General features: G+C 35.6%; 2 protein-coding genes across 5 annotated transcripts in view; both read left to right on the forward strand.

The window, feature by feature from the left end:
• The first annotated feature begins 399 nt into the window (after positions 1 to 399).
• On the forward strand, positions 400 to 22,437 carry aftphb (aftiphilin b). 3 transcript variants are annotated; one of them, XM_056476999.1, is made up of 11 exons: positions 400 to 579; positions 9,704 to 10,457; positions 10,563 to 11,128; positions 12,909 to 13,072; positions 13,350 to 13,470; positions 13,655 to 13,711; positions 14,127 to 14,225; positions 15,899 to 15,929; positions 20,084 to 20,176; positions 20,519 to 20,642; positions 20,792 to 22,437. In XM_056476999.1, the coding sequence occupies exons 2-11, from the start codon at positions 9,746 to 9,748 to the stop codon at positions 20,922 to 20,924; spliced, it is 2,100 nt and encodes a 699-aa protein (XP_056332974.1). In that variant the 5' UTR covers positions 400 to 579; positions 9,704 to 9,745; the 3' UTR covers positions 20,925 to 22,437. The 3 variants fall into 3 exon arrangements, with proteins under 3 accessions (XP_056332974.1, XP_056332972.1, XP_056332973.1); XM_056476997.1 differs by having other exon boundaries at positions 9,704 to 11,128; XM_056476998.1 differs by lacking the exon at positions 20,084 to 20,176 and having other exon boundaries at positions 9,704 to 11,128; positions 20,792 to 22,435.
• A 280-nt stretch (positions 22,438 to 22,717) lies between these two features.
• The window catches only part of abch1 (ATP-binding cassette, sub-family H, member 1), a 32,936-nt gene continuing 29,359 nt past the window's right edge, over positions 22,718 to 26,294 (forward strand). Inside the window, exon 1 of one of the 2 annotated variants that reach the window (XM_056477000.1) lies at positions 22,718 to 22,865. In XM_056477000.1, coding sequence (XP_056332975.1) covers positions 22,809 to 22,865 — 57 coding nt within the window. In that variant the 5' untranslated portion in view covers positions 22,718 to 22,808. Of the gene's footprint in view, positions 22,866 to 25,751; positions 25,913 to 26,294 lie in introns of those variants that run through there. The other variant, XM_056477001.1, reaches the window with a different exon arrangement.

Raw genomic sequence — 26,294 nt, forward strand, 5'->3', positions numbered from 1 at the left:
ACCAAATTTATCAAAAAATTCACTGTAAGATAAGAAATGACCATTTAAATTTAGAAGTTGTCTAACTAATAAAATATCTGTTTATTTAACTTTTTTTAAAACATTTATTGTAAAACAGAAATGTACATTTGGTACATATCATTTATAATAATAATCATTAGATTATTTACTATGGTGCCAATAAAGAATGAAACAAAGATAAACAATAGGAAATAAAACAACAGAAATCAAACAAAACTTAAGGCGATATCAGTAGGTCATCTGATCTGAAGATAGATATATAATAGAGAAGAAATTGAGAGTGAAGAATGGTATCTGATTTGTTTTCATCATGACGTAGTGTTGTAGCGCTCCGTGCCGCTGTGGGGCAGTAGATCACTGTTTGCGATCTGACGGAGTGATAATAAAGGTCCGGGTCTCCGGTTGCATATTGTTGGACACGGAACTCCGGATGAGCGCAGAAACTGGCAGTGTGGGCCGGTTTAACTTTACCTGGACGAGACGAGACGAGACGAGACTTGTCCTCTCACTGAAGGTTCAGTGTCCGTCATCATGATCGTCCATAGCGGATAGGAGAAGGTAAGAATGTAAATAATGTGCTGCTCTCGCCTTTGTCAGATCACTAAGGGTTCAGAACAAGAGTGTCTAACAACCAATTTTAAAAACAACGTCAATGACAGTATTAACTTAGACAGTTCAGCACCCAGACATGTTGTTCTTAGGCGTTGAGTGGATTAGAGAGCACACCGGCTGATGACAGTCGTCTCGTGGCATGAAACCATAACAGAGGTGACAGCTCGCTCAGAATACTTCCTCTAGACCAGCTCATTATTTACAGGTCTTTATATTAAGAATAACTGCTCTTATATTTCATCTTATTCAAACATGTATGACTTTAGAAACACATAGGATGCTCCATTGTATTGCGAAATGATGCAGTGACTGCTGGCCGTGAATGATACAACAGGCTGTCATGTTTAGCTTACATTGCATTTTTCATTTCCATAAACAGCTAATTTGTTATTTTGCTTAAGGTAAAATGCTCTATGTACTGTCTGATTTTCGTATTTTTCATAGAAATTATAATCAGAATATTTCTGTATTTACAAATGAAGCAGGAAGGTAAAGTCGCCTGATTTGCATTATTGTGGTGTTTGTGTTTTGTCAGTTGTTTGCCTGGTGGCAATGCCTATAGGGTTGTCATTGACTGTGCATTTGTAAACATTTGTATATGCATGGCCTAATTGGCTTTCTACATATGCACAGATGAGATGAAATAGGATCTTGAGTTAGCCTATAGCACTACAATAAATTATATGGCTAAAAATAGGTGTAAAATCTACTTGGTGCATTTGGTGATTGTGGTGATTTCTGTGTGGATGTTTACTATTGTTACAAAAGTATGTAGTATGTACAGTAGGTAATTATGTAGTATTGATATTGAGAAAAACTGACATTGCAACATTTTGTATTTGAGCAATATAAAATCAATTCCACTAGTTGACTTGAATTGCTCAGTTCTAAAAGAATTGATTATTGGAGAGTGATTAAAATATAATAAACAAATTATAATGCATAGACAATACAATGGAGATATATATATATATATATATATATATATATATATATATATATATATATATATACATATATATATATATATATACATACAGACAAAAACAAGTCCTTTATGTTTTTTTTGTGGGGAGTTTAATAGTATTTGGCTACAGAAAACTGATTAACCAAATCTAGAATAACACCTTATCTTTTCTCTTTAATTAAATACAGTTTATCTTTATCGAAGCTACACATGTTATATGCTCTTGCACCTGGATGCTTTAAACCAGGGGTGGCCAAATTTTTTGGCATGAAGGGCCAAAAACCAAATATCATTGATTGCTGTGGGCAAAAGATTCATTCATTCATTCATTCATTTTGTTTTCGGCTTAGTCCCTTTATTAATCAGGGGTCGCCACAGCGGAATGAACCAACTTATCCAGCACGTTTTTACGCAGCGAATGCCCTTTTCAACCGCAACCCATCTCTGGGAAACATCCATACACTCACTCACACTCATACACTACGGACAATTTAGCCTTCCCAATTCACCTGTACCGCATGTCTTTGGACTGTGGGGGAAAACCCACAGGGGGAAACCGGAGCACCTGGAGGAAACCCATGCGAACGCAGGGAGAACATGCAAACTCCAAACAGAAACGCCAACTGACCCAGCCGAGGTTCGAACCAGCCACCTTTTTGCTGTGAGGCAACACTACCTACTGCACCACTGCGTCACCCATGGGCCACAGATGAATATACCAAATTATTTTACATTAAAATTGCCATGTGTAATTTCTTAATTCATTTCATAATATAAAAAAAATGAATAGAAGACATTACTTTTAATCGTACTATCTAATGCAGTATAACTTTTTTTTAATTATAACTTATTGCAATACAATCATAAACAATCACATTTATAACACAGTGGCGTTCAATGCTGGATTAGTCAAGCAGAAGCTGTCTTTGCCTTGATTCACTCACCAAAGTCTCTGCATTATCCTCTATCTGTCGTATGTACATTTAAACAAAATCTGATACATTTACACCATTTAAATTGAAATGTTTCATTTTAGACGGCTTTTTTGTAGCTTAACAATAAAATAAACAAATAAAAGGTTACATTAAAATTGAAATGACAATCTCTAAACCATTGTCAGATAGGATGGTGGGCCAAATCAAAGGTTACCATGGGCCAACTTTGATAAACTTTGCAGTCAATCCACAAATCAAATGCACTCTGAACTCTAGTGCCTGATGATTGCTACACAACACTGCACGTGCTCAGATGACTATGTTGTGTACGGTTTGATTTCTATTCTGAAAGGATTTTCAGTTCAATTTTTCTTTTTTTGGATTATTGCATGCTTCTTGAAAAAGTTTGTGGGGAGCCCTTTTTATTTCAGCATAACAGTGCCCCAGTCCACAGAGCGAAATCCGTAAAGGAATGATTCTGCTTTGAAAGAGCTTTCCTTCAGGCTGGAAAAAACTACACAACTCAACCTCAGATTTACCATCTGGAGAATTCAGTGCTAGTTGGCAAGGGTTTTGGCAGTCTGAATTCGCAATTTTTTTTTACAGAATCTCCTAAAATGGCCACAGACTGAATTTGTTTTAGAAGCAGATGATTCCAGTCAGAGGATTTTTAGACATTGTGAAATTTTGAGCTGATTTCGGGACACATTGAACGTAGCATGCTATACGTTATCCTAACAATGAGAAGTCTGCTTTTGAGTGTGTTTGTGGAGTCAGTCAGTTAACAAGAGTCAAGAGTCAATCCTAATTTTTAAAAATATGTTTCAGCCTTTGCTGATGCTTTTAGTTTTGAATCGACTGGTTCACACCAAGTCTAATAACCATAAAGATACCCACAACGATAACTATATTTGTGTCCACACTAGAGGATGATGGCAATCCGGTTATTTATAGCATGTGCTGAAATTTTATCATCTCTCACTTTCAATGGATTCAGACTAGCTGTCAATGTTTTATCGTTCATTAGCTGGAACAAAAAAAAAATACACACACACTAGGGGTGGGCGATATGTAAAAAATATCATATCCCGATTTTTTCTGGGGAAATCACGATTCACGATTTTTATCCCGATTTTTTTTTTTTTAAGTTGGTTTTTTAAGAATATTTTGCAAATTACAAAGGTACAATAAAACCAAACTAATGTCCCCATATAAAAATATACTCTTAGTATGTATGTATAAGAATATTTTAATCAAGTGAAGATTTAATGCAAGTGCTATTCTGCAAAGAAAGAACATTCAACAAGACTTGCATTACAATTACTGTACCATCAAAATGAACATTTGTTTAACAAATCTAACAAATCAGCTTATTAGACATAGATCCTCAGCAACACCTTAAAAAATGTAAATGGCTTATTTTTTTAAAAAGTTAAATAAAGTTTAAATAAAAATATAACTGTCAATGCAAGTGCACAGACTTTAGCATAACTCCCAAAATAAGCATTGGCTTAGAAAAGAAAAATAAACATACAAAGAGTAAACTACCTTTTGTACTCTGTTAAGTTCCATAGATTTTTGTTAAATCAGCCGTTGTAGCGAAAAACTTTACGTTTTGAATTTTATTTTGAATCTTGCTGCGGCACTCTGAATAAAGCTGTGGAATGGCAGTGGAGGAAAAATATTTGCGGCTGGGTATTTCGTAACGTGGATCTACGACTTTGAACAATCTTTTAAAGCCCTCATTTTCCACAGTCTTTATAGGAATCATGTCTTTGGTCAGGTAAAATGTCACGGCATCAGTTACGTCTTTCCAGCGCTTGCTCGTTCTCTCATACGGAGTTCCTTTGTGATATGTTTCTTTCGTTAGAGTTGTTTGTTTAAGCCTTGTCGTTTCTGGCTGCTTGGTTGTACCTGGTGATGTACTCGCGTGGGGTCCTTTTAAAATTTGACTCTCCGCATATTCTTTCGGGTGCTTTCTCTTGAGGTGGTTAAAAAGGTTCGTTGTGTTGCTATCCGCCGTGCGAATCTTATCATTGCAACATTTGCAATTAACTGTTATTTGCGCTGTGTCTGTTAGCAAAAATCCAAACCATTTCCATATTACAGAAGTTGAATTTTTTTTAGGAACCAACTCTGTGTTTCCCTCCATTGTCACCGACTCTGTCTATCGAACTGCAAAGGATATGACGTGTTGTGCACTTTATATGGCGATACAACGATTCTTCCGAAAAAGTGGATCGTGCAGTAATTTTGATCGTCCACGATCAAATATCGTGTTATCGCACAGCCCTAACACACACACATATATATATGTGTATGTATATAATTCCAACAGCATAATTTCTTTGTGGTGTTATTGTTGTGAAATGACTCTGTTATTATTTTATATTTACAACAATTTTCATTATTGTTACAATAGTTATTGTCTTTGGTGTGAACTGTCCTTTACCATAATAAAGCAAGCAATCACTAATAAAACAGCATTCACAATGTAATGCATAATCTAAAATTTGCAAAATCATTGGTATTAATAAATTAAAAAACATTAGAATAGAGTATGCAATTGTTTCTTATTTATAAAAGAAATTATTATTATTATTATTATTATTATTATTATTATTATTATTATTATTATTATTATTATTATTATTATTATTATTTAAAAAATAAAACATTCTTTAAAAATTCCTTCAGTGACATGGCAATTATAGGACTTTTTTGAGCAACCTTATGTTTAACATAAACAATTTAGTGTTTCAGTTCCAAACAGACACAGACTGTTGCATATCAGGTTTGATCACCACAGCAGTCCTTCCAGTTTGATCATGGGGTAGATAATATACCCCCCAACAGGTTTTGTAGATTGCTCTGGACAAGACTATAACTGTTTTCTATCAGAGGAATAAAGGCCCTTTTTGGCATTATACTGGCTAAATTGGAGTCCTGACAATTTTATTTAGGCAGTTGAGGTTTGCATTTTTTGTCTCTCTGTGTTTGGGCTCCTGCTCTTAGTCTGTGCTGTTTGTCTGAGAGCACAAAGGAACTGGATTGGGTTTCCTCATCAGTTTACACTCCCTTCAAAGAGGACATATCAAAGTTTACACAGTGTGTGCGTGTGTTTATGAGCATGGCTTGTCTGTTTGCTTGAGGCAAACAAAATACTCCTGCATGTTGGCTAGTAGGCAAAATATTTCAAATCATATTCATTCAAATTCGCATCAGTGTAATTGTGTGCTTGCGTAACTGACTTTTCAGAGTGTGGTTATCTAGAATCAAAGAGCTTCTGTGCAGTACAAATGTAAAAGTGTGTAGCCTGTTTAAACATAAGTTAACACATACTCAAATGCTGGAGCACATTCAAAAGTTCAGGGTCAGGAATGATTTTCTTTAGAACTGAATGAAATTAAACGATTACAAGGATGCACTGAAATTGATCAAAAGTGATAGTGAAGGCATTTTACAATGTTAGCGAAAGGGTTTATAGTTCAAATACGTGATTTTGTTCATCAAAAATGCCTGAGAAAACATATTATATTTTCAAAAAAGTAATAAACAGATTTAACAATACGCAAATATATGTTTATACTTATTACTGACCATATTTGGAATTTAATAACTGATATGTAGGCTGTTAAATGCAAATCTTGATTAAAATCAATTCTGAGCCTGATTGAAAAAACAATGCAAACAAATACAGCTGATACATTAAAAATAAACCAATGTTCAATACTGATATGATCGTCGATATTGTGCATCCCTATAAACAGTCAACACAACAATAAATACATCATTTGAAATGGTATTGCAAACATCTTAAAGTAGAACTGTTAGTTTAAGTTGTAATAATGTTTCATAGCGTTTCTATTTCAGTTGTAATCTATGAATATTACTTTGTGGCCAAATTTACTTCATCAGTCAGATTACAAACAGCGTCTATTATATCAACATGATGCATCATTAATATCAGTGCTGGCTCTGTGAGAGGGTAATGTTCTACAAGTGTTATCTTGAACTCTAAATTTATCATTCAGCTGTCACTTGATTATTGTTTTGTTTTAAACTGAGGTAGATCTACTAGCTTTGCAAAATAGTGCAGGCTTTTGCTGCTTGACAGAAACTTTCATAATCAAGGAAACATTAACCAATGTGAAACTAGTAAGGGAATTTGCATGTATCCACTATTTTAGATTAGTTTTTCAGGTTGAACCACTGTTGTACTCTATGGGTCTACAAATAAATGGTTAAATATTAGTAGCTTGTGTTACTTTAACCACCATGAAATATTGTCAGATCTTTAGACAGAGGAAGATTATGTAATTATTATAGGCGATTTTGCTTCATGCAAACAGTCTAGAGAGTGTTGTTGCTCTCAGCTACTTTCTTTAAACCATGCCCTAGATTGAGCCCATGAAAGTGGGGTTACATTTAAAGTGCTGGTAAATAATGAATAGACTGCTCTCTGATCTAGCAGTGCTGACTTTAGCCTGAAGCTTGTCACATGTTTTTTTCTTTGTATTACCCTTGGTTATACAAAAGCTCAGTCATAAAATATACTACAAGTGATAAGTGCACCATTAATAAATATGTAGTAAATTCTCAATGAGGAAATTAAACACAATGCTAAACAAAGGAAAATTATAAAGTTAAAGGAGACATACTATGCAAAAATCACTTTTATAAGGGGTTGAAATACAGTTGTGTCGGTATATGATTCTGATGGTATGACAACCTTGCATAAAAATATCACAGTTTCACGATATTGTGATTACTGCTCTAAAATATATTCTTTTAAAATATCTGGGTAAAAAAAACAACTTTCCCCCAATTGAACACAATATATATTAATTTGGGAAGCTTTTAAAATATTTTGAAACAGTAAACATGTCCTGCTAAATAATTTGAATGAATCATTGACTTCTGCTGTCTTCATTAGTTTCTAAAACAAAGATTTCTTTACAATTTAAAATGTCATCCTTGGATATCTTTTCTGCTGGAGATACCGTTGTCCTAAAAAGAAAAAAGAAACATAAAAAAAATCTTACATATAGGAATGTAGGAACAGAAAATGTAGGTGGTTTTAAAACCGTGACTTTTCCAAACCGTGGTATACCTTGAAAATGGTTATCGTCCTATGCATAGTAACCAGCTTCTAAAGGTAAAAATGTATTACTAATTAAATGTATAATTTTTTTATAATTACACTTCAAAAAAATCTTTAGAAACACCTTGTTGACATTTCTCTTTTTGTACATTTCGTCAGAGGGGTAAAGCCCTGCTCATTAGTGACAATCTCTCCCTTATTAACATAGGGCGTTAGTCTTGTTTGTGAATCTGTCACTATGCTGACACACAGGCATTTGTAGCTCCGCCCTCTTTTGAAAGGAAATGCAAGTTGTTGTTTTTTACTGTTTTAGGACAACAGTATCTCCAGCAAAAAAGACATCCAAAGATGGCGTTTTAAATTGTAAAGAAATCTTTTGAAACTAATGAAGACAGCAGAGGTCCATGATTGATTTGAATTATTTAGCAGGACATGTTTCCTGCTCAAAAATAATCTAAATGTTTCTTAATATAAAATTTATTGTGTTTAAAGGGGAAAAAAGTTTTGTTTTTTACCCAGACATTTAAAAAGAATATATTTTAGAGCAGTAATTACAATACGGTGATACCATGATATTATTATCCAAGGTTATCATAGCGTCAGAATCTTATACCAGCCCATGCCTACTACACTTTGTAAAAAGGGCCATAATAGGTCCCTTCTAAAACTGTTTGAAAAAATACTGGTGATAGTGAATTTGTTGTTGTATTAATGGCTTTGAAAGACATGAAATATGTACTAATAAAGCAAGCTGTACACTCCTGCACAGTTTGTGCTTATATAATTTGCCTCTGTGTGCATACCACTGTATACTTAAGACATAATGCTAGAACATTATAATGCAAAAGGTGTTAAGGTGAGATCAGTCTCAATATTTCATAATATTTTGCTGAAGTTTTGAGCAGTAATATTATTAAAAAACATCATCAGTGCTGCATCCCTATTCACATACTTACACTACACCCTAAAAGCTAAAAGTATGTACTTTTTTTGTGTAAAGGAAAATTATATACTTTTGAGTGTGTAACAGAAGAGTATGCAAGCTTTGGGACATACTTCTTCCTCGTTAACAGATCGTTGTGTTGCTTGGTTATGAGCCCTGTCAATCATCCACGTCTTCAATATTTATTGGAGATGCAGCAGCAGTAGAATCCCATTCACGAATCATTCATGCAGAAAAATCTCCTCAGGTCTTTGGATAATTATGCATTCAGATGTTAATGTCCAAACAAGCCTTTATTGTTGTTGCAGATGAAGTATAACACAGAAAACATAATTTAAATATTTTCCAATTGGCTATATGTTAATTAACAGTCATACAAATAGGCATGGGTCGGTATAAGATTCTGACGGTATTGTGATTACTGCTCTAAAATATATTCTTTTTAAATGTCTGGGTAAAAAACAACATTTTTTTCCCTTTTGAACACAATATATTTTGAATATATTTTATTTTGAGAAATATTTAAAATATTTTGGAGCAGTAAACATGTCAAGTTGAATAATTCAAATTCACTAAACACCTATTTCTTTACAACTTAAAATGGCATCTTTGAAGGTCTTTGCTGCTGGAGATACTGTTGTTCTAAAAAAAAAAAGTAAATAAAAAATTGTACACACACCTTAGGAACGGTATAACAGAAAATGTTGACGGTTTTAAAACCTTGACTTTTCCAAACCTCGGTATACCTTCAAAACGGTTATCGTCACATGCCTACATACAAACATCTTTACTGAAGCCTCTCTACTTGACGGTTGGTCTCGCACGTCCACCATGTTTGTAGTTTATTTACACTTTTTCACCAGCGTTTGTAGTTCTAATCGAATTCACCTCCAAGTAGCAATGTATTGTAGGCAATACCAGCGGTTAGGGTATGGACGGTTCTACACTTTGGATTTTTACCGGAAATACTAAACCATCCGAGAACCTTTGGCATACCCTTTTCAACATACTACAATTTTGGACACACTAATTCTATTTTCAAATACTATTTAGGACGGATGGTATGCAAATTGGTTTTCTATACTTGTTTTCTATAATTGTTCTCTTATTTTTCCTTCTAGGGGAGTGTGTGTGCATGTGGCCACAGGTGGTGGAAGTGGACCATGGAGCCCGATGTTGTCCGTCTGTACTCTTCCTCTCCACCACCGCTAGATGAGGCTGGAGAGGAAGAAGAGGAGGACGAGTTTGGTGAGTTCGGAGGTTTTGACGGAGGAGGAGTGTCATCCAGTTTCAGCTTGTCTGAGCTTGACACGCCCACAACATACGACCAATCAAATGCACTGGAAGACTCCCCACCTGACCTGATCATCAAATGCACACAGAATATCATCGTTTCAGAGAACAATGGATGGACGAATGAGAAAGAGAGAGAAACCGAATCAATCAGCAGCTTTGAAATAGCTGAGACAGAATCATCAGGGATTCTCACAAATGGCATGACATCCTCTGACCTGCAGGTGGAGCTTTCAGATAGATCTGACCAGAACTCTCTCTCGATGGGCCCTGATGTCCAAAACAGCAGCACGGGTTATGAACACAGCCTCAGTAATGGCTACAGTGAGTCTTGTTCAAATTCAGACCTGGACCAGTCTCTTCATAACTGTTTGCAAAGCACACACACTGAGGTAAACTCTGGACCGGATGCCAGTATAGCTGATGTTTTAGACAGAAGCCGCATAACAGACAAGCTGCCAGACTCGAACAATCACTCATCTCATACTGAAGCATGTGAACTCAGAGAAACGGAAGCAGGGCTGGAGATATGTGGCGACTCCCAGTGTCTTTCATCCTGTAGCGATGCACAAGAGGTTGAAGGTGAGCAGGAACAAAGCGAGAACTTTGTTGTTTGTTTTGATGCAGTCTATCTAGATGAGTCTATGGACCATGTTGACAAAGCTGAAGCTGAAACTGTTTCCTCAGTGGATGCGGATCTAATCTCTGACACGCAGCCGAGTGGAGACGCAAGGGAAATTCATGGATCATCTGCAAACTCAGAGGTGGGAATAGATGCTGACGTTGAGACACTCGCAGACCCCACAGCTGACGAGGATTTCTGCGATTTCAGAGATGCAACTCAGGGTTTCGCAGACTTCAGTCGGACTGAATCTATAACCCAGGAAGGGCTTCCTGAATTTGTCACGGCAATGTCTAGGTGCTCTACAGACGATGATTTAGGTGACACTGACACCCTGAAGGACTTCAAGGAGGAAGATGAGCTGGCTGAGGAAATAGCAGGTGAAGAAGGAGGCTTTTGCTCTGAGTTGCCTCCCAGTGACAGTTTTGCTGACTTTAGTTCAGCTCCATTTGAAGGTGCAGCAGGGGGAGAGGATGACAGTTGGGCTGCATTTGCTCCACATGAAGGCCCAAAAGGGGATCAGGATTCATGGGCCACATTTGGGGAGGAACAGAGCTCCTACGCCGGTAAAAAAGAACAAGAGGTTGAGACCTCATCAGCACCCTCTAGTGAAGACATCAAGAGTAACACTGTGAGTGGTTCTGATGTCAATCATCATGGCATACTTTTGTTCAGTGTTGTGAAATAAGTAATATATTATAAACTTAAAGGTGCAGTAGGTGATCTGCCTAAATGCTATTTGTATGCATAATATCCTTTGAAGCACAATTCCTCCCCTGCCATCCAAAGCCACGCCTCCTGAAATCACAAACACACACATTAAAGATGACACAGGCCACTAGATCATGTCATTCACTAGTTAGAAAACTTTATAGTACTTTATAATACTACAATTCTGAAGGAACAACTGTATTACATCTAGCACGTTTTCAGTTGTTTAGCAAGCAAAACTTAACATAATGTGCAATATTTCATGCATGCAAAGATCGCTGGCCTCACTCTCACGCACTTTGTCCTAAAGCGACTACTGTATACTTAGTGGTTGGCCGGCGCAGGAATTACACTTATTACTAAGCCGTTCTTACATGCTGTTTCAGACCGAATATTCAAAGTAGCATGGTGTATAATAATAGCAATATAGGGAGCGCGTCACAGATTGTCATTGTTCAAAAACGAACCAATGCGATGTGAATATAAAACCAGCTCCACCTCAGTAAAGCAGGCTAGGTGGAATAGCGCTATTCACTTGTGTTTTGTTGTTAAACTAAATCAAAATCTACATTATCGATGCTGTAAAAGGTCCACTATGAAATTGAAAATCAATCTTTCAACGTAATATTTCAGTGGCTGAGCAACACTTCTGTGCATATAATCCATTCTAAAGACAAAACAATCTACATCTGCTTTGTGGGACTAAAATAGTTTTAAATCGTAATATTACCTGTTTTAAAGAAATACTTCAGCCATGGTGTCATCCTTCCTCCAGTGTGCAAAAGTAACTCCAATATTGGTTTAGGATTTGAACAAGTTTTGATTCAGCATTTGCTTTTACCGCTGTCACTCTCTCATGTGCATGTGAGTGCAGCAAACGATGGATCTGGGTGAACAGCTGCAGATGTACAAATCTACATTTGTTGACAGACAGTTTGGGCAACTTATCAGAACAATGGGAATTGTCGGCCCGACAAATTTTAATTAAATGAAAATTTTTTTTTTGTCTTATGCCTCATCCAGAATATAAAAATACACATAAATACATTTAGATTATTAACTTTAATTAGTACTATTGGAATGTGAAGATACTTTCAACCAGCACAACATTAAATCTTTCCGAAGACGATCACCTACTGCACCTTTAAGTCACTTAAAATTTTTTATCAAATGTCTTTGTTGGTTTTTAAGGAAAGTAATGTAAAAGTACGTTCTGTTGTTTTTGTGTGTTTTTAAAGAGTAGGATAGGATTAAATTTCTTATATATAACTTCAACAAAAAGCACAGTTTGGGAATTGAGTTGAAGGAGATATATGTCAGATTTGTGATTCATTCATTGCTATTTTGGTTATCAATTTGTAAACACTTTGAATGAAACTCAAATTTCATTAATTTTGAAACTCAAAAAAGATCTCCATTAATTCCTAGGTTGTCTGTAGAAACCTGTGCACTTTTAATGGGAAGAACTTTTTTGCTGGGAAAGCTAAAGGAATGTTTGAATTTGTCATGAGAACATTAAAATACCTCAGGACATTGAGTCACATTCCCACGTTTTTATGTTGTGTGTGCATAATGGGAGCAATAAGTTAATTTATCTGAGATCTGCAAATTGCCCCTTTATCTGTCAACCAATTAACATTTTAATCTGACCGACACCAAACATTTCTCCAACTGCGCCCTGTGTTTTCCATCATTCTCAGGTTGATTTCAGCTGCAAAGTACAGCATCTCTTCACAACCGCCTTCCCTTTAGATGTCCATGCTGAGGTCAGCGAGGTCACTGAGGTCTTGCCTCTCCACAAATTCCTGCCGGCTCAGGATCCTCAGGAGCAAAGTGATCCAAGCAGCTCCTTTTTTGCACAGGAGTATGCACATCTTTGTTAATGTTTGCTTATAAATATGATTTTTGCACTTGTTTTCAGAATATAATTGCAGGATTCATTAATTTTATATATGTTAATTTTCAGAATATATTCTCACTAGTATGAGACAAAACCTGTTAACCTTATCTCAGTTATATGTTTTATTCTTTACCTTTTCATAATTTGCAGCTTCTATATATAGGAGCTCTAGTTTTTAAATATATCTCATGTGTTCAGTTTGGTAATCTATTCTTGTTATGAAGGTATTTTCTCTCTGCAGAAATGCATTGGTCATGTGGCGCCACCTTCAGGACATTCTCGGCAGTCACGGCCTTAAGTTCAAGTGGGCAGGCTCCCATAGCAACAGAATTCTTCTGAATTGCCTAGGAATCAGGAATATTGTAAGTTCTTGAGAGTGCAAACCTTATAGGCATCCAATATTGTTAATTTCAGCTGTTTTTCAGATTTCTACCCTGCATTAATAACCAGATGCTGACAGGGATTAGTGCTGACTTTTTCAAAACGTTTTTTTTTTATTGATATAACTTGATAATTTTTGTTTATGGTTTTGAATTTCTCTTATAGTTGTTCACTGGAGACAAGAACCAGCCACTGATCGTGCCTATGTTTGCTGCCGGACTGGTGAGTGAAACCCTAAACCCCACAAAACATATATTACTGTTCAAAAACACATACAGTACACACGTATACACTGTGAAGCTGTTGAATGCTAGGTTCTGATTGGTGGATATACACACACACACACACACACACACACACACACACACACACACACACACACACACACACACACACACACACACACACACACACACACACACACTACAGAGTATTACTATAGAGCAGTGTCCTATTATCATCCAGAAATCATCTAATGTACTCATTTATCTCTTTTTATGATAAGCTGACAAAAGAGGGAAAAACCTTTACTGTCACTTATCAATTGCACACATCTTTTGAAAAAAAAAAAAAAAAAAAAGTAATAATTCAAAGAATCTAATTTAATAAAATACCAAAATCTGTCTCCTCTTCTCAGGGAATGCTGGAACCCACCAAAGAGTCTCAAAAATCTCCAGCCTCCCCTGCACTTTGCCCTTATGCTCCTCTGGAGAGTGGAAATATTCTATGCACTCAGGTGAAAAGTGCAAACAAACACATAGCTGTATCGAAACTATATGAAATATATATATAATTTAATATATTTTTACATTAGGGAGATGTGCCATGACTGTTTTGTAACTGACTTATCAACTACTTGAATAAACTTCTAGACAGTCATAAATCTGTATTAAAATAGCCTTACGTAACCTATGAATCAGACATGCCACTGAAAAATAAGTCAAATGTTTTTGGTTTAAATGTGCTTGCCTATTGTGGATTAACAAATAATACATTTATTTTGATTATATTTTAAACTAGCAAAGCAATGCGTACATGTGCACATCAAACTTAATGAAACATTTGAGGGCTCATGGAAGCAACTTGTAGGCAGAGATATTGGCTGTCTTTGACAGTTAGCGACTTCATCTGGCACTTTCACTCACTACATTTACATGGACACCAATAGCCTACTCCGCTTTTATGATTAAGATAATACTGATTAAGAGTCTACCATGTAAGCAGAGATTTTTGATTACATTAACAGATCACCCGAGTCGCGAAATGCAGATGTTTTTCTTTTTGTTCGCCATTTCTTTGCACGTTAAACATTTCAAATTAATCACGTGCGTTAACGCGTTAATTTTGACAGCCCTTCATATATATATATGAAGGGCTGTACATTTATGCTGTACATACACACATACATACATACATACATACATACATACATACATACATACATACATACATACATACATATATATATATATATATATATATATATATATATATATATATATATATATATATATATATATATATATATATATATATATATATATATATATATATATATATATATATATATATATATACAAATATATAAATGAAGAGTTTAGATGCAAAAACCTCTAAATGCTATTTGAAATTTTCTTCTAAAATTTGTTTTGTTTTTTGTCTTTTCTCAGACTCCTGTTTGTAAGCCCAGTAATTTTACTTTTATAGTGACGAATAAGTTATTTTAATTGTCTTTAAAGTAAAATAACTCAACCTAAACATAGGAGGCTGAAAAAAATGCTCATTTTAGGTGAACATTTTAGACTGCATTTAGAGATATTTGCATCTGAACTCTTCGTATATACAAGTAAAGCTCATCACAAACTGGATGTGAAACTCCATGCCACGTCTTTTAGAATTGTAAACATTGCTTTCTATGAGTGTACGCACAGTGGTGTCTGTTTGTGGTGCTTAACAATGTATAGAAAACAATGTAAAAACAAGGTACCGAATGAACAAGCACACGTCCTTTTTGAGCATTTGAGTGAATGGTTAAGAACTAGTGTAGCGCACCATCTGCTGTTAAAAAATCGGAATTTGTCGACGACCAGTGGTGTAGTGGTTAGTACGTCAACACATGCACTCCGGTGCTCACGGCGACCCAAGTTCAATTACCGTCTTGCTGTCCTATGCCGATCATTCCCCTCTCTCTGCTCCCCAAGCTTTCCTGTCAATAATCTCTACTGTCCTATACATTAAAGGTGAAAACCCAGAGGAAACAAACAAAACAAAAAAGAAAAAACTCTGAATCTAAGACCTCAATTTATTGTACCAGCCCTAACATTTTGTATACCTTGAATGTTTTGTCACTCTGAAAGTAAATTGAATAAAATATTCTGTTCTTTCTAAACTGCTTGTGTTGTTCTGCAGGTGGCGAACTCACTGGCCATTAGTATTGACGGTACGTCTTTTCGCCGTGCCTCCTTCTCTAGAGTTCAAGAAAAAGCCACTCGCCACTCACGGCAGAAATCCTACTCCTGATGCTGCCTCGCTTTCTTACTGAAACGTTTCTGAGCACCTCCTTTCTCTCACAGCACTCTTTTCTTTCTGTTTTTCAAATTTCTGTTCACTGTTTTCTGCACCACTCAGTAGCCCTTTTCACAGATACCAAACTTTCTGGAAAACTAGCAGTAAACGATCACTAAGAGATCATGTGTGAAATGGCCTTTTTAAAAAAAATGAGAAGTAAATTAGCAGAATTCTGTTGAACAGCACATTTTTAATGTAGCAGTAAAGTCATTCTTTCAGTTTTACGTCAACATACTCGTTTTACTGTTGGAAAAGGACAATTGATTTTTGCTATATCAGTGTTGATTTAAAGGCACAATATGTAATATTTTTTTCGTAAAAATATTTATAAAATACTATAACAGTGCTTTATATTTTGCTGACTTATGGACTCACATTACCCCAGATGTTTCGAAAAAATATTCAAATCCAGAGAAATTAGCCATTTTAACTGGTCATATGGTCTGTTGCATTGTGTGTCCATGCTAATGATTTTACACAATCAAATTCCTGTTTGGTTTTAAAGAAAACAGGGGAACACCAAAGATGCTGTAACATGCTGTGCATTTTGTTAGACTGCATTATAACAGTAAAATGTAACTGTAAAATGTATTTAGTATAATAATACAGCACTGCTTCCATGTGATCAAGACCTAAAGAACCAAATGCGGTCATCTGCGAAGGCTTTTAGCTTTAAACTGCTCATACTACCATGAAAATAAGTTTCATGGACATAATATCTGATGGAGTCTCATAGGATGTATTTAAGATGACAACTTTCATTATGGTGACATGGAGGCGCAGTGGGTAGTGCTGTCGCCTCACAGTCACTGGTTCAAGCCCCGGCTGGGTCAGTTGGCATTTCTGTGTGAAGTTTGCATGTTCTCCCAGTGTTTGCCTGGGTTTCCTCCGGGTGCTCCGGTTTCCCCCACAAGTCCAAAGACATGTGCTATAGATGAATTGAATAAGCTAAATTGGTCGTAATGTATGTGTGGGTGTGAATGCGAGAGTTTATTGGTGTTTCCCAGTGCTGGGTTGTGGCTTGAAGAGCATCCGCTGCGTGAAACACATGCTGGATAAGTTGGCGATTCATTCTGCTGTGGCGACCCCTGATTAATAAAGGGACTAAGCCAAAAAGAAAATGAATGAATGAACATATGATTTCACACTCATTTACCAGTCAAATATGCCTTTGTTTGTTGTAAATATGCGCCCTCTGGTGGTAAAAATTACATACTGTGCCTTTAACATAACACTGAACTACCATAAGTAAAACGATCCGAAATGTCACCATCAATTCTTGTAAAACTGCTAAATTAGTAATAATTTAATTTCCCTATTATACATCGGTTAATGTTCATATCTTCCCTTTCTCCCCCTTTGTTCTTGAATCTGCACTATGAAAGTCCAGGTTTATGTCAATACACACTATACATACAAATGCTGAATCTACTACCTCAGACTATAAGTGTGCAGCTTCAACTGTGATTTATTACCTTGCCATTGTATGCAAGATAAACTTGAGATAAACCGAACTATACTCCTAATCCAATACATTTTCAGTTGTGTTGTCTAAAATACAGCCATATTATAAAGTCCCTGTGCACCAGCTGCTAAAAAAAAGAGCTTTTACTCTGCTGACCTTACTGCTGGTGCTTGAGGCCATTTTACAACTCGCCTTGGCTACAATTACAGGGAAAATACCACCATATTTTCAAAGATTTACATACAATTGAAACTCTGAGATGCTATTTTGAAAACATGAAGGTTTAGCTAAAGGGCCATTTTAGTTTACAGTCAATGTAGATGTTTGTTTTTCTTCTGATAAACAGAGAAATGCTTTTTGCTTACTGTCTGAAAACAGACTGTAACTGTAACTGCATTCATGAATGCACTTTTTGATCAACTTAACTTGCAAACTGTGATATACCTATTTTTGCTTTTATCTTCTGGTTCAGTATTAGAAATTGATAGATTTTGTGGCATTATGTTGATTACTACAGAAAGTAAAGTCAGCTTGTCCTTTCTTTTTCTTCATTTTTGTTTGGGGAAAAAAGCTAAATGTTCTTAGTTTGTCTTAGTAATGTACAGTGCTCAGCATATATACTGTAAGTACACCCCTCACAAATCTATCTTTTAAATTCATATTTTAATAGGAAGCTATACAATATTATATTTGTGCAAATACATTAGATTAGTCAGTACTGAAGCCAGATCTGGAGCTAATCTAACAAAATAATTTACGATAACGGTCCAAAAACTAGTACACCTAAATTTATATGTTATAGAAAAATATTAAATACAAATAATAATAAAAAAAAGAGGAAAAATCAAGAGAAGCAAAAACATTGAAATTTTTAGTTGAAATTTTGTAGGTTGTACTTTATTTTTGCAAAATTTTGTTTAAATTTAATTGTATTATCTTTCAATTTGTTTGGTGACTAAAATATTATTTTAATAAATATATCCGTTTAATAAATCTGTTTTGTTTAAATGCACCAAAATACATTGCCTATATTCACTGATAATGGATAAAAATATTCATTTTCAAAATAGGGTGTACTCAATTATGCTGAACACCGTATATACATGCATACATAGATATATACATATATTTTTAATGGTAGCTTTTAAGGCTTTCTTCAGTTGCAGTTGCTTAGATAAAATGCACTTTTTTAATGTTGGACAAAACAATGATTTTTAGTAATTACCATTCTGCCACAAACATATAAGTAGAAAATTCCTTTAACGACCTTGAGCTCTCTTTCTAGATAGTATTTATTCCAGTTATGTTGCATCAAATTGTTATTCTCTCAATAAATATTATACTGCAGTATGACTGTTTCTCTATTCTGTCTATCTCTTGTCTTTTCCAACCCTGTTGATCCTATACAAGTTTCCTGGTTCTGATCTGTATTTTATGTTACTTGTACACTATATTTCAAAGGTTTGGGGTTGGAAATATTTTTAAAATGATCAAAAAAATCATACATTTTTTATAAAATGTATTTTCTTGGTTGCCAAATTATTATATCTTAATACAAACTGGTAAGACTTTATTTTGATGGTCTCTAGTGCACATTTTGTTGACTAAAAGTTGCGTTGCAATTACATGACAAGTACTTCTCATTTGAGTATAAGTAGACTGTCTGCTTAATATCTGCTGATACTGCTTCTTCAACAGACATTTAACTGACTATAGGAAACCTTGCAAATACATGACAACTTACACTAACCCTAACGCCAACCTGACAGTCTACTTGTAACAAGGGCCAGACGAAATCTGCGGACGTTTTTTGCTATTTCTGTGGAGAATTTTGGTAAAAATTGGTGGATTTCTGTGGAATTATTTTGGTAGTAACTAAAACCTTAATATGTAAAATAAAAATAATATCTTATTAACTTTTATTTAATGTTTAAAATGCAATTCCAATTAGATTCACTTATTTGGTAAACAAAGCAAATCTCTCATATAATATCTCTACTAAAAGACAGAAAATATTACTTTACAAACTGCATTGTACATAAATCAGATGAACATTTTCATATTCGTCAATAATATTACTGTAATTAAGCTGAATAAATATAGATTCACACACATTTACTCAAGCAAAGAAACAGAATTAATGATGGGCTAAAAATCTGCGGAGAACCTGCGGAATTCTGCGCGCGCAGATTCCGTGTGGGCCTACTTACAACCTATTGAGAATTAGATGGCTTGTAGATGCAATGTAACCTAAATTCAACAAAATGCGTTTAAGGAACCATCAAAATAAAGTGATACCCAAACCCAGTACGGTTTCTTTTTCTTTTTGTAGATGCTATAATTAATACCGCATACATTCCTCATTTAACTGTTTTGTTTAAAAGTCTTTAATGTCACATTTAATTAATGAAATGCTTTCTATTTGAACTAAAATATTAATATATTAAGAACATTTTTACAAACCTCAAACGGTTGAACAGTGTATATATAATATTGTTATTATATTGTTAACATGCTAACACTCTCTGTCCTGCTGTCATACCTGTGGCTGTCATTTGAAGCTCAAGATGGAGGATTCTCCAAATTAAATTTGGACTATTTTGGGCCTGTGGATGAATGTAGCTCAGATAGTGAAACTGACGCTCCGCTACCAGGTTAGAACAGAAAGGCTTCGTCTCATTGAAGTGACTGGTGTGCAGTGAAACCTCCTTTCTTTTTTACTTTCCCCTTATATCTGTTATTTCAAAATCAATCTTTTGGGAAGCTTATTGTCTCTAGCATTTCTTCATAGTCTAGCATTCTGTCCCTGATTTCCACTCTCTGGACTTTATTACAGTACTGCCTGTGTGAGTATCTCTGCTTTTCTTCCTTTAATCTCATGCACTGTTTTAGTGATTCTCTTGTTTTCTACATAATCTCGAATATCATGTTATCCTACTTTCAACCGTCTTAACTTTCATATATACATTTTAAAAAGAGATTTTCTGTTCATTTAGGTGTTGATCCAGAGATATATGAACTGACTACAGCTAAAATGGAGAACAACGCCACTGGTCGCAACATTGCAGATGCATTTACAAAACTTATGGAGTCTATAGAGAAAACCAAACCAGCAGTCAGGTTAGAAAAAATGCATGCATGAATACACACACTATTAACATGCCTAGACCTTCTGAGCTCAAATGAACGGCTAGTTCACAGCTCAAAAGGTTAAAATGGGGTGTGACCATAAATGAGTAAATTCTCATTCTTTCTGTGTGTGTTGACAGGAAACCAGAAACAGATGAAGACATGAGTGAAGAAGCAGCAAAGGTCATCTCACTTCTCCCTGACCTGTCTTTCATGAAGGCCAGGGTTTTAATGTTCCCCTCCATTTTAACACCAGCAGCCAATCACATTTAACCATAACATTCGAGTTCAAAGTTATTGCATGGTCATTCATTGTTTATCGACAGCTACAGAGAACAGATCAAGTCATTCTTTCTTCCAAAAAAAGAAGACATTTAATATAACAAGCTAATCATTTGAAAGCTGCCTATTTATTGACTTGTGCAGTTCCCTCTATGTGTGAAAATCTTTGTTCTGGGTTTGTTTATTTTATTTCTTTCAGCAAAAGGGACACACGGCTTTCATATTTTATATACAGTATTTAGAACAGCATATTAACCTTTTATGATTGCTTATTATGATTTTATTTTGGAGTGCTGTTTGTGAAAATGTGAGTACTTTTCACTTAGAGGTGAAATGCAGAGTTGCACATTTTACTACTTGAAACCAGACACACACACACACACACACACACACACACACACACACGGTTTTATTTTAATTTCTTTGTATTTTTAAGATGTCGTTCAGTTCAGTGCTTCCTTTAATTGATTCGTTTTAGTTTGTTGTACACCAGAGATGTTCAATCTCGGTCCTGGAGGGCCGGTGTCCTGCAAAGTTTAGTTCTAACCAGGGCTAGCTAATCAAACTCTTACTAGGCTTTCTAGAAACATCTTTGCAGGTGTGTTGAGGCAAGTTAGAGGTAAAATCTGCAGGACACCGGCCCTGCAGGACCGAGTTTGTACACCCCTGTTGTAAACCTTCATTATTTTTCATTCCTTTTTATGGCCTGTCGTTGGTTTATTTATTTTGTTTCCGACAACTGACAAGCACACATGGAAAAAAGAAGAGTATATTGTCATGTAATGGTGATAACTTTAATAAGGGAACTGCTTTTATACTTGTTTTTGGGGTCACACTTTACAGATTCCATTTAATGAGTGTATTTACTACATGAACTCCGAATGAACAATATTGTACAGCATTTATTAATCAGAGTTTAACATTTGCTAATGGTTTTATAAATGCAAAGTTTGCTTGTTAACATTAGTTAATGCACTTTGAGTAAACAAAATGACAACAAACACCTATTTTTATTAACGAACGTCCCTTTAAGGTGTATTCTATAGTCTTTGCTAACGTTAACAGAGATGGATGAACTATTGTTGACTGTTAGTTCATGTTTGTAAATACATTAGCATTAATGGAATAGCATGTTTGGATGTTTGTCTTGTCACTGTATTATTTTAAGGAAGATCTTTTGCACAATCTGATATAATATAAATATGACAACAGTGCTATGATGTCTTAAAGATAGAAATGGATTGTAGCTACTGTTCCTGTGGAGAAAAAAGTGTATAAATCAATTTGTGTGTTCTGTTGTATATGTGTTTTAAACTTTAACAATAATAAAATTAAAAATCCAGACAAACTCGTACCTTTTTGGATTGTTTCAGTATTTAAGATCTGCATGGATACTGTTTGTCTTGATTGCCAGCCAATCTGAAAGGCTGCTCTGGTGATTTGTGTATCAAGAGGGAGTTTCTGTTGCTGTACATTCTGTTCTTTACTTTAATTGTTTGTACACATTAAGTGCAACTGTACCAATGTGTTTCTTAGTATTTTAAAATATATATGTGACATTTTCTGTCCCATTATTCTACTTTTTATATTATATGCCTTATAGTGTCCATGTTTCATGCAAATAACAAACATGTTTGTACTCCAGAGTGTTTTCTTCCCCAGTGGGAAACGTTTGGGAAGGCTCTATACTTGAGAAAACATTCAGGTGATCAGGACTGTATTTGACACTATTAAAACCTGACTCTTAATCGTTTGCGGGTTGCAGTTAAAGTCTGGTCAGGAGCAGAATGAGTTAACGCGCTCATCTGCGCGCACTGAACCGAGCAGAGCAGCAGCTCCTCACCGGCAGCATCTCGAGCCCCCGGCCCGGTGATCATGCCCGGTAGTGGAACCCATGAAGCGCTCAGCGGCAGCACGGAGATGGAGCAAAGAGTGAGTTATTGTTCTGTCTGTTCCTCTTTTTTATGCTTACGTTTTGCTCTTGCAAAGGCTGAACGAGTGAACTCGACGCTTGAGTTAAATTAGATGCAGGTTTTAGTAGCTACGTGATGATCTTATTCTGCAGTCTATTTTAGACACGAATACTATGGGTAGACAGATTCTGTGCATGTTTTAATATAGGCTAGCTATTTGGTTGATTAATGTGGAGCGCTGAAGACGGATCGTTTTGCTACTGCAGTGTCTCGTGGTGACGCAGAGGCAGACTGTAATAACTACAGATGTCCGAACGAATCGTTCTTTTGGAGTAGGATCTTTTCATTGAATCGACTGAACTAGTTTTGGAGTAACATCACCATATATTAATTTTACGAATAATTACGACGCGGTTATTAATTAAGTTCTGATTTATTTAAGGTAACATTATATTTAAAAAAAAAACATCATTATGAGCAGACTTTTTAGTGGGGTAAAAAAGATTGTAAGTCATATTTATGTAGTATTTTGAAGTATGTTGGTCTTTTTATATTATTCTGTCCAGGGGAGATCATACGTTCATATAATTATTAATTACCTGTTTCTAAATGGTCTGTCACTAAAAGTGAGGGGGACATATCCACTCCCCTCTCCTGTTGCTACGCCCCTGATTCTGTCTGACAACACTAACACTGGGGACCGTTCGTTCTTGTTTTAATTACTTAATTTATTTTACTATTTATTTATTTATTTTATATATTTTTTCAGTTAAATTTTTAATTCACCAAAAAGTCTCTACATTTCTTTAAAGACCGTTAATAGGATTATAATTCGTGAATTTAAATGATTTATGCACTGTATGCATCAAATTTGTCTTTAATAAATAAAATTGTTCAATATCACAGTTCATATATATTTATGGGGAGAACCAACTGAACCTGTGCCTCAGTGAAATGAAATGACAGTGCAAAAGCAGATTATTCTGATTTGTATTGATTTAAATGCTATATTTCTTTTTAATGCTGGTTACATTAATATTTATACGATTGATCATGGTTGCAACTGGGATCTGGAACACATGAAACAGCAAAAAACAAGAAATATCTTTTTTTCTGTTATACATGCAGCTTTGATTTTAAAGTCATAGAAAGCATATGGAATACGAGTACTTTAATTTTTCAATCAACCTTTAATAATTGAACCAAGTATCAGAATAAATGTAAAATAATATTCTTTTGTGATCCAGTGCAACAATTTTATGTAAAAATAAATGGACTTTATTCAAACCTCTACACATAAAATACATTTTATTGAATTTCGCACCATTAAAGCATGTTAATTTAATTTAATTGCCTCGGGTGCACAATAATTTCGGAATCGATATTGAACCACTTCTTTAAAACGAACTGTTCAAAAGAACCGATTCGCGGAAATGAATCGGACTCCATCAGTTAAGCAGCACTAGACAATATTTCATTGCAACAAATCGCTTAAAATAAGACACTTTTGGAAAATAACATTATCCTCCTAAAATAATTCTCTCGTTCAGTCGGTTTTTACAGATGGCTTAATAAATGCGCTGTTTTCTAGCAACACTTGTCACTGTTCCAGATTGCTAGAGGTATGTGAATGACATGTGAGCTGTCCAATTACAAACTGCATCTATATAGCTTCCCAGACTCTGATTGGTTAGTGTTAGGGGCAAGCTGTTCAGGAGGCGGGGTTTGTCGATTATCTGGTAGACGCATAGACTGTAAAATATATGGACGGAGCATCCGTGACGTCACCCATAGGTTTCTGAACACTGCAAAAGAAGCCACAAGTAGGCGCGGCCAACCGTCGCCATTTTGTTCGCGCGTCATCGCACCCACGGCGGGATACCAAACTAGGGCAAAGAGGCGGAGAGTGGGCGGAGCTACAGACGCCTGCTGGCAGTTTGCTTAGACCTGGCAGACAGACTTTACTTTGGGAGAAACGCTTGATACTCTATTACCTGCGACTCGTTTGTGTTCTGAGCACATGTGCTTGGCTGTACACTATATCAATAAAGTGTTTAGACTTTTAAAAACACTGTAGTAATACATTGAGCCACTAAGCAGTGTTCTTATGACGTTTTTCTACAGGAGGAAAACGCAAATTACTTCCAAACACTTCAAATCTAGTGTGTGTTAGTAAATGCAAGACTATTGATGAACTCCAGCATAACACTGTATGATAACGCTTCAGATGACTGCTCTAGAGCCTACAGCTAATCCATCTGTCACATTCTGGAGTGCTTTACGGGTCTAAAGAAAAATATTAATGATAAATGATCTTAAATAAAACAAATACATTTATAGAGATGGTATACAAGTATATTACTTTACTCACATGGGAAACGGAGGCCACATGAATGGTTTGTGAGCACAATTAAGTGCACACAGCATCCCATATCATCTGATAATTGTAAGAAATAAGTCCAAAAGGCAGCTGGCTGTGTAAAGCCACATAAAACAACACAAAAATACGATGAATATGCCGAGATCAGTGGCTAATCTGCCGGATTCAGCTGAGGTGAAGTGACGGCGACCAGCGAGACCTAGCTGTCACTCAAGTGGCCACGCCCTTAATTATGCAAACTTAATATAACCTAAAATAAAGGAAACGGATGAGTTATAAAAAAATTCACCCCCCTCACAGTTGTCATGGAGGGTAATAATAGCTATATGAACCAAAATCGTTCTTTGTACCAGGCTGTAAACACCTTTTTTTCTGTTGTAAAGTTGGCCATTCTAACAGTGGGCTCAATTGCCACTTGCTCTATTATGGAGCCAGGACTAGCGGAATTTTGATGAATTGCAGTTTCAGTTACTTCCGTATTGGCTTCCCGAGAGAGAGCGGGAGGTTGCCGCTTGGGTAGACGAGACAAATAATAAGCGCAGCTACTGACAGCCTGTGGCCGGCGGTTACTGAACGCTGCGCATCGCTGCACCTGACATGAAATAACGCTGCGGCAGGAACGAGCGGGTTTCCCGACCGGACAGCTGGACTGTTCATTTTTCTTCAAGGAATTTAAAGCCTCCTTGGTATAAAATCTATTTTTGTCTCTATTTTTGTGTAATAGATAGTTATTACCAATTTAACGACTGTGCAGAATGTATAACGTTATACAGTTCGTTCGTTTGCACTTGCATTATGAAAACACGTTTCATCTTTTTGTTACTTATGCTTTCTAAATGTATTACAGTTTGTCTTTAATTATATTTCAGCGATGAAATTTAAATTGAAAGCCCTTAAGGTGTCATATATAAAGGCAAGTTCTTGAAAAGTTTGTCTAAGGGACGCAAACAGCTCGTGAAGCTCCAGGCAGGTGCTTTGACAGAGGGAGGCGCTTTCCTCAAAACAATAAAGAAACTTAAAACCAAACCAGTTCAGCTGCTCAAAAGTACTGTGTTGTAACACAATTGT

The sequence above is a fragment of the Danio aesculapii genome, chromosome 17 (assembly GCF_903798145.1).
Source record: "Danio aesculapii chromosome 17, fDanAes4.1, whole genome shotgun sequence".
Classification (NCBI taxonomy): Eukaryota; Metazoa; Chordata; class Actinopteri; order Cypriniformes; family Danionidae; genus Danio; species Danio aesculapii.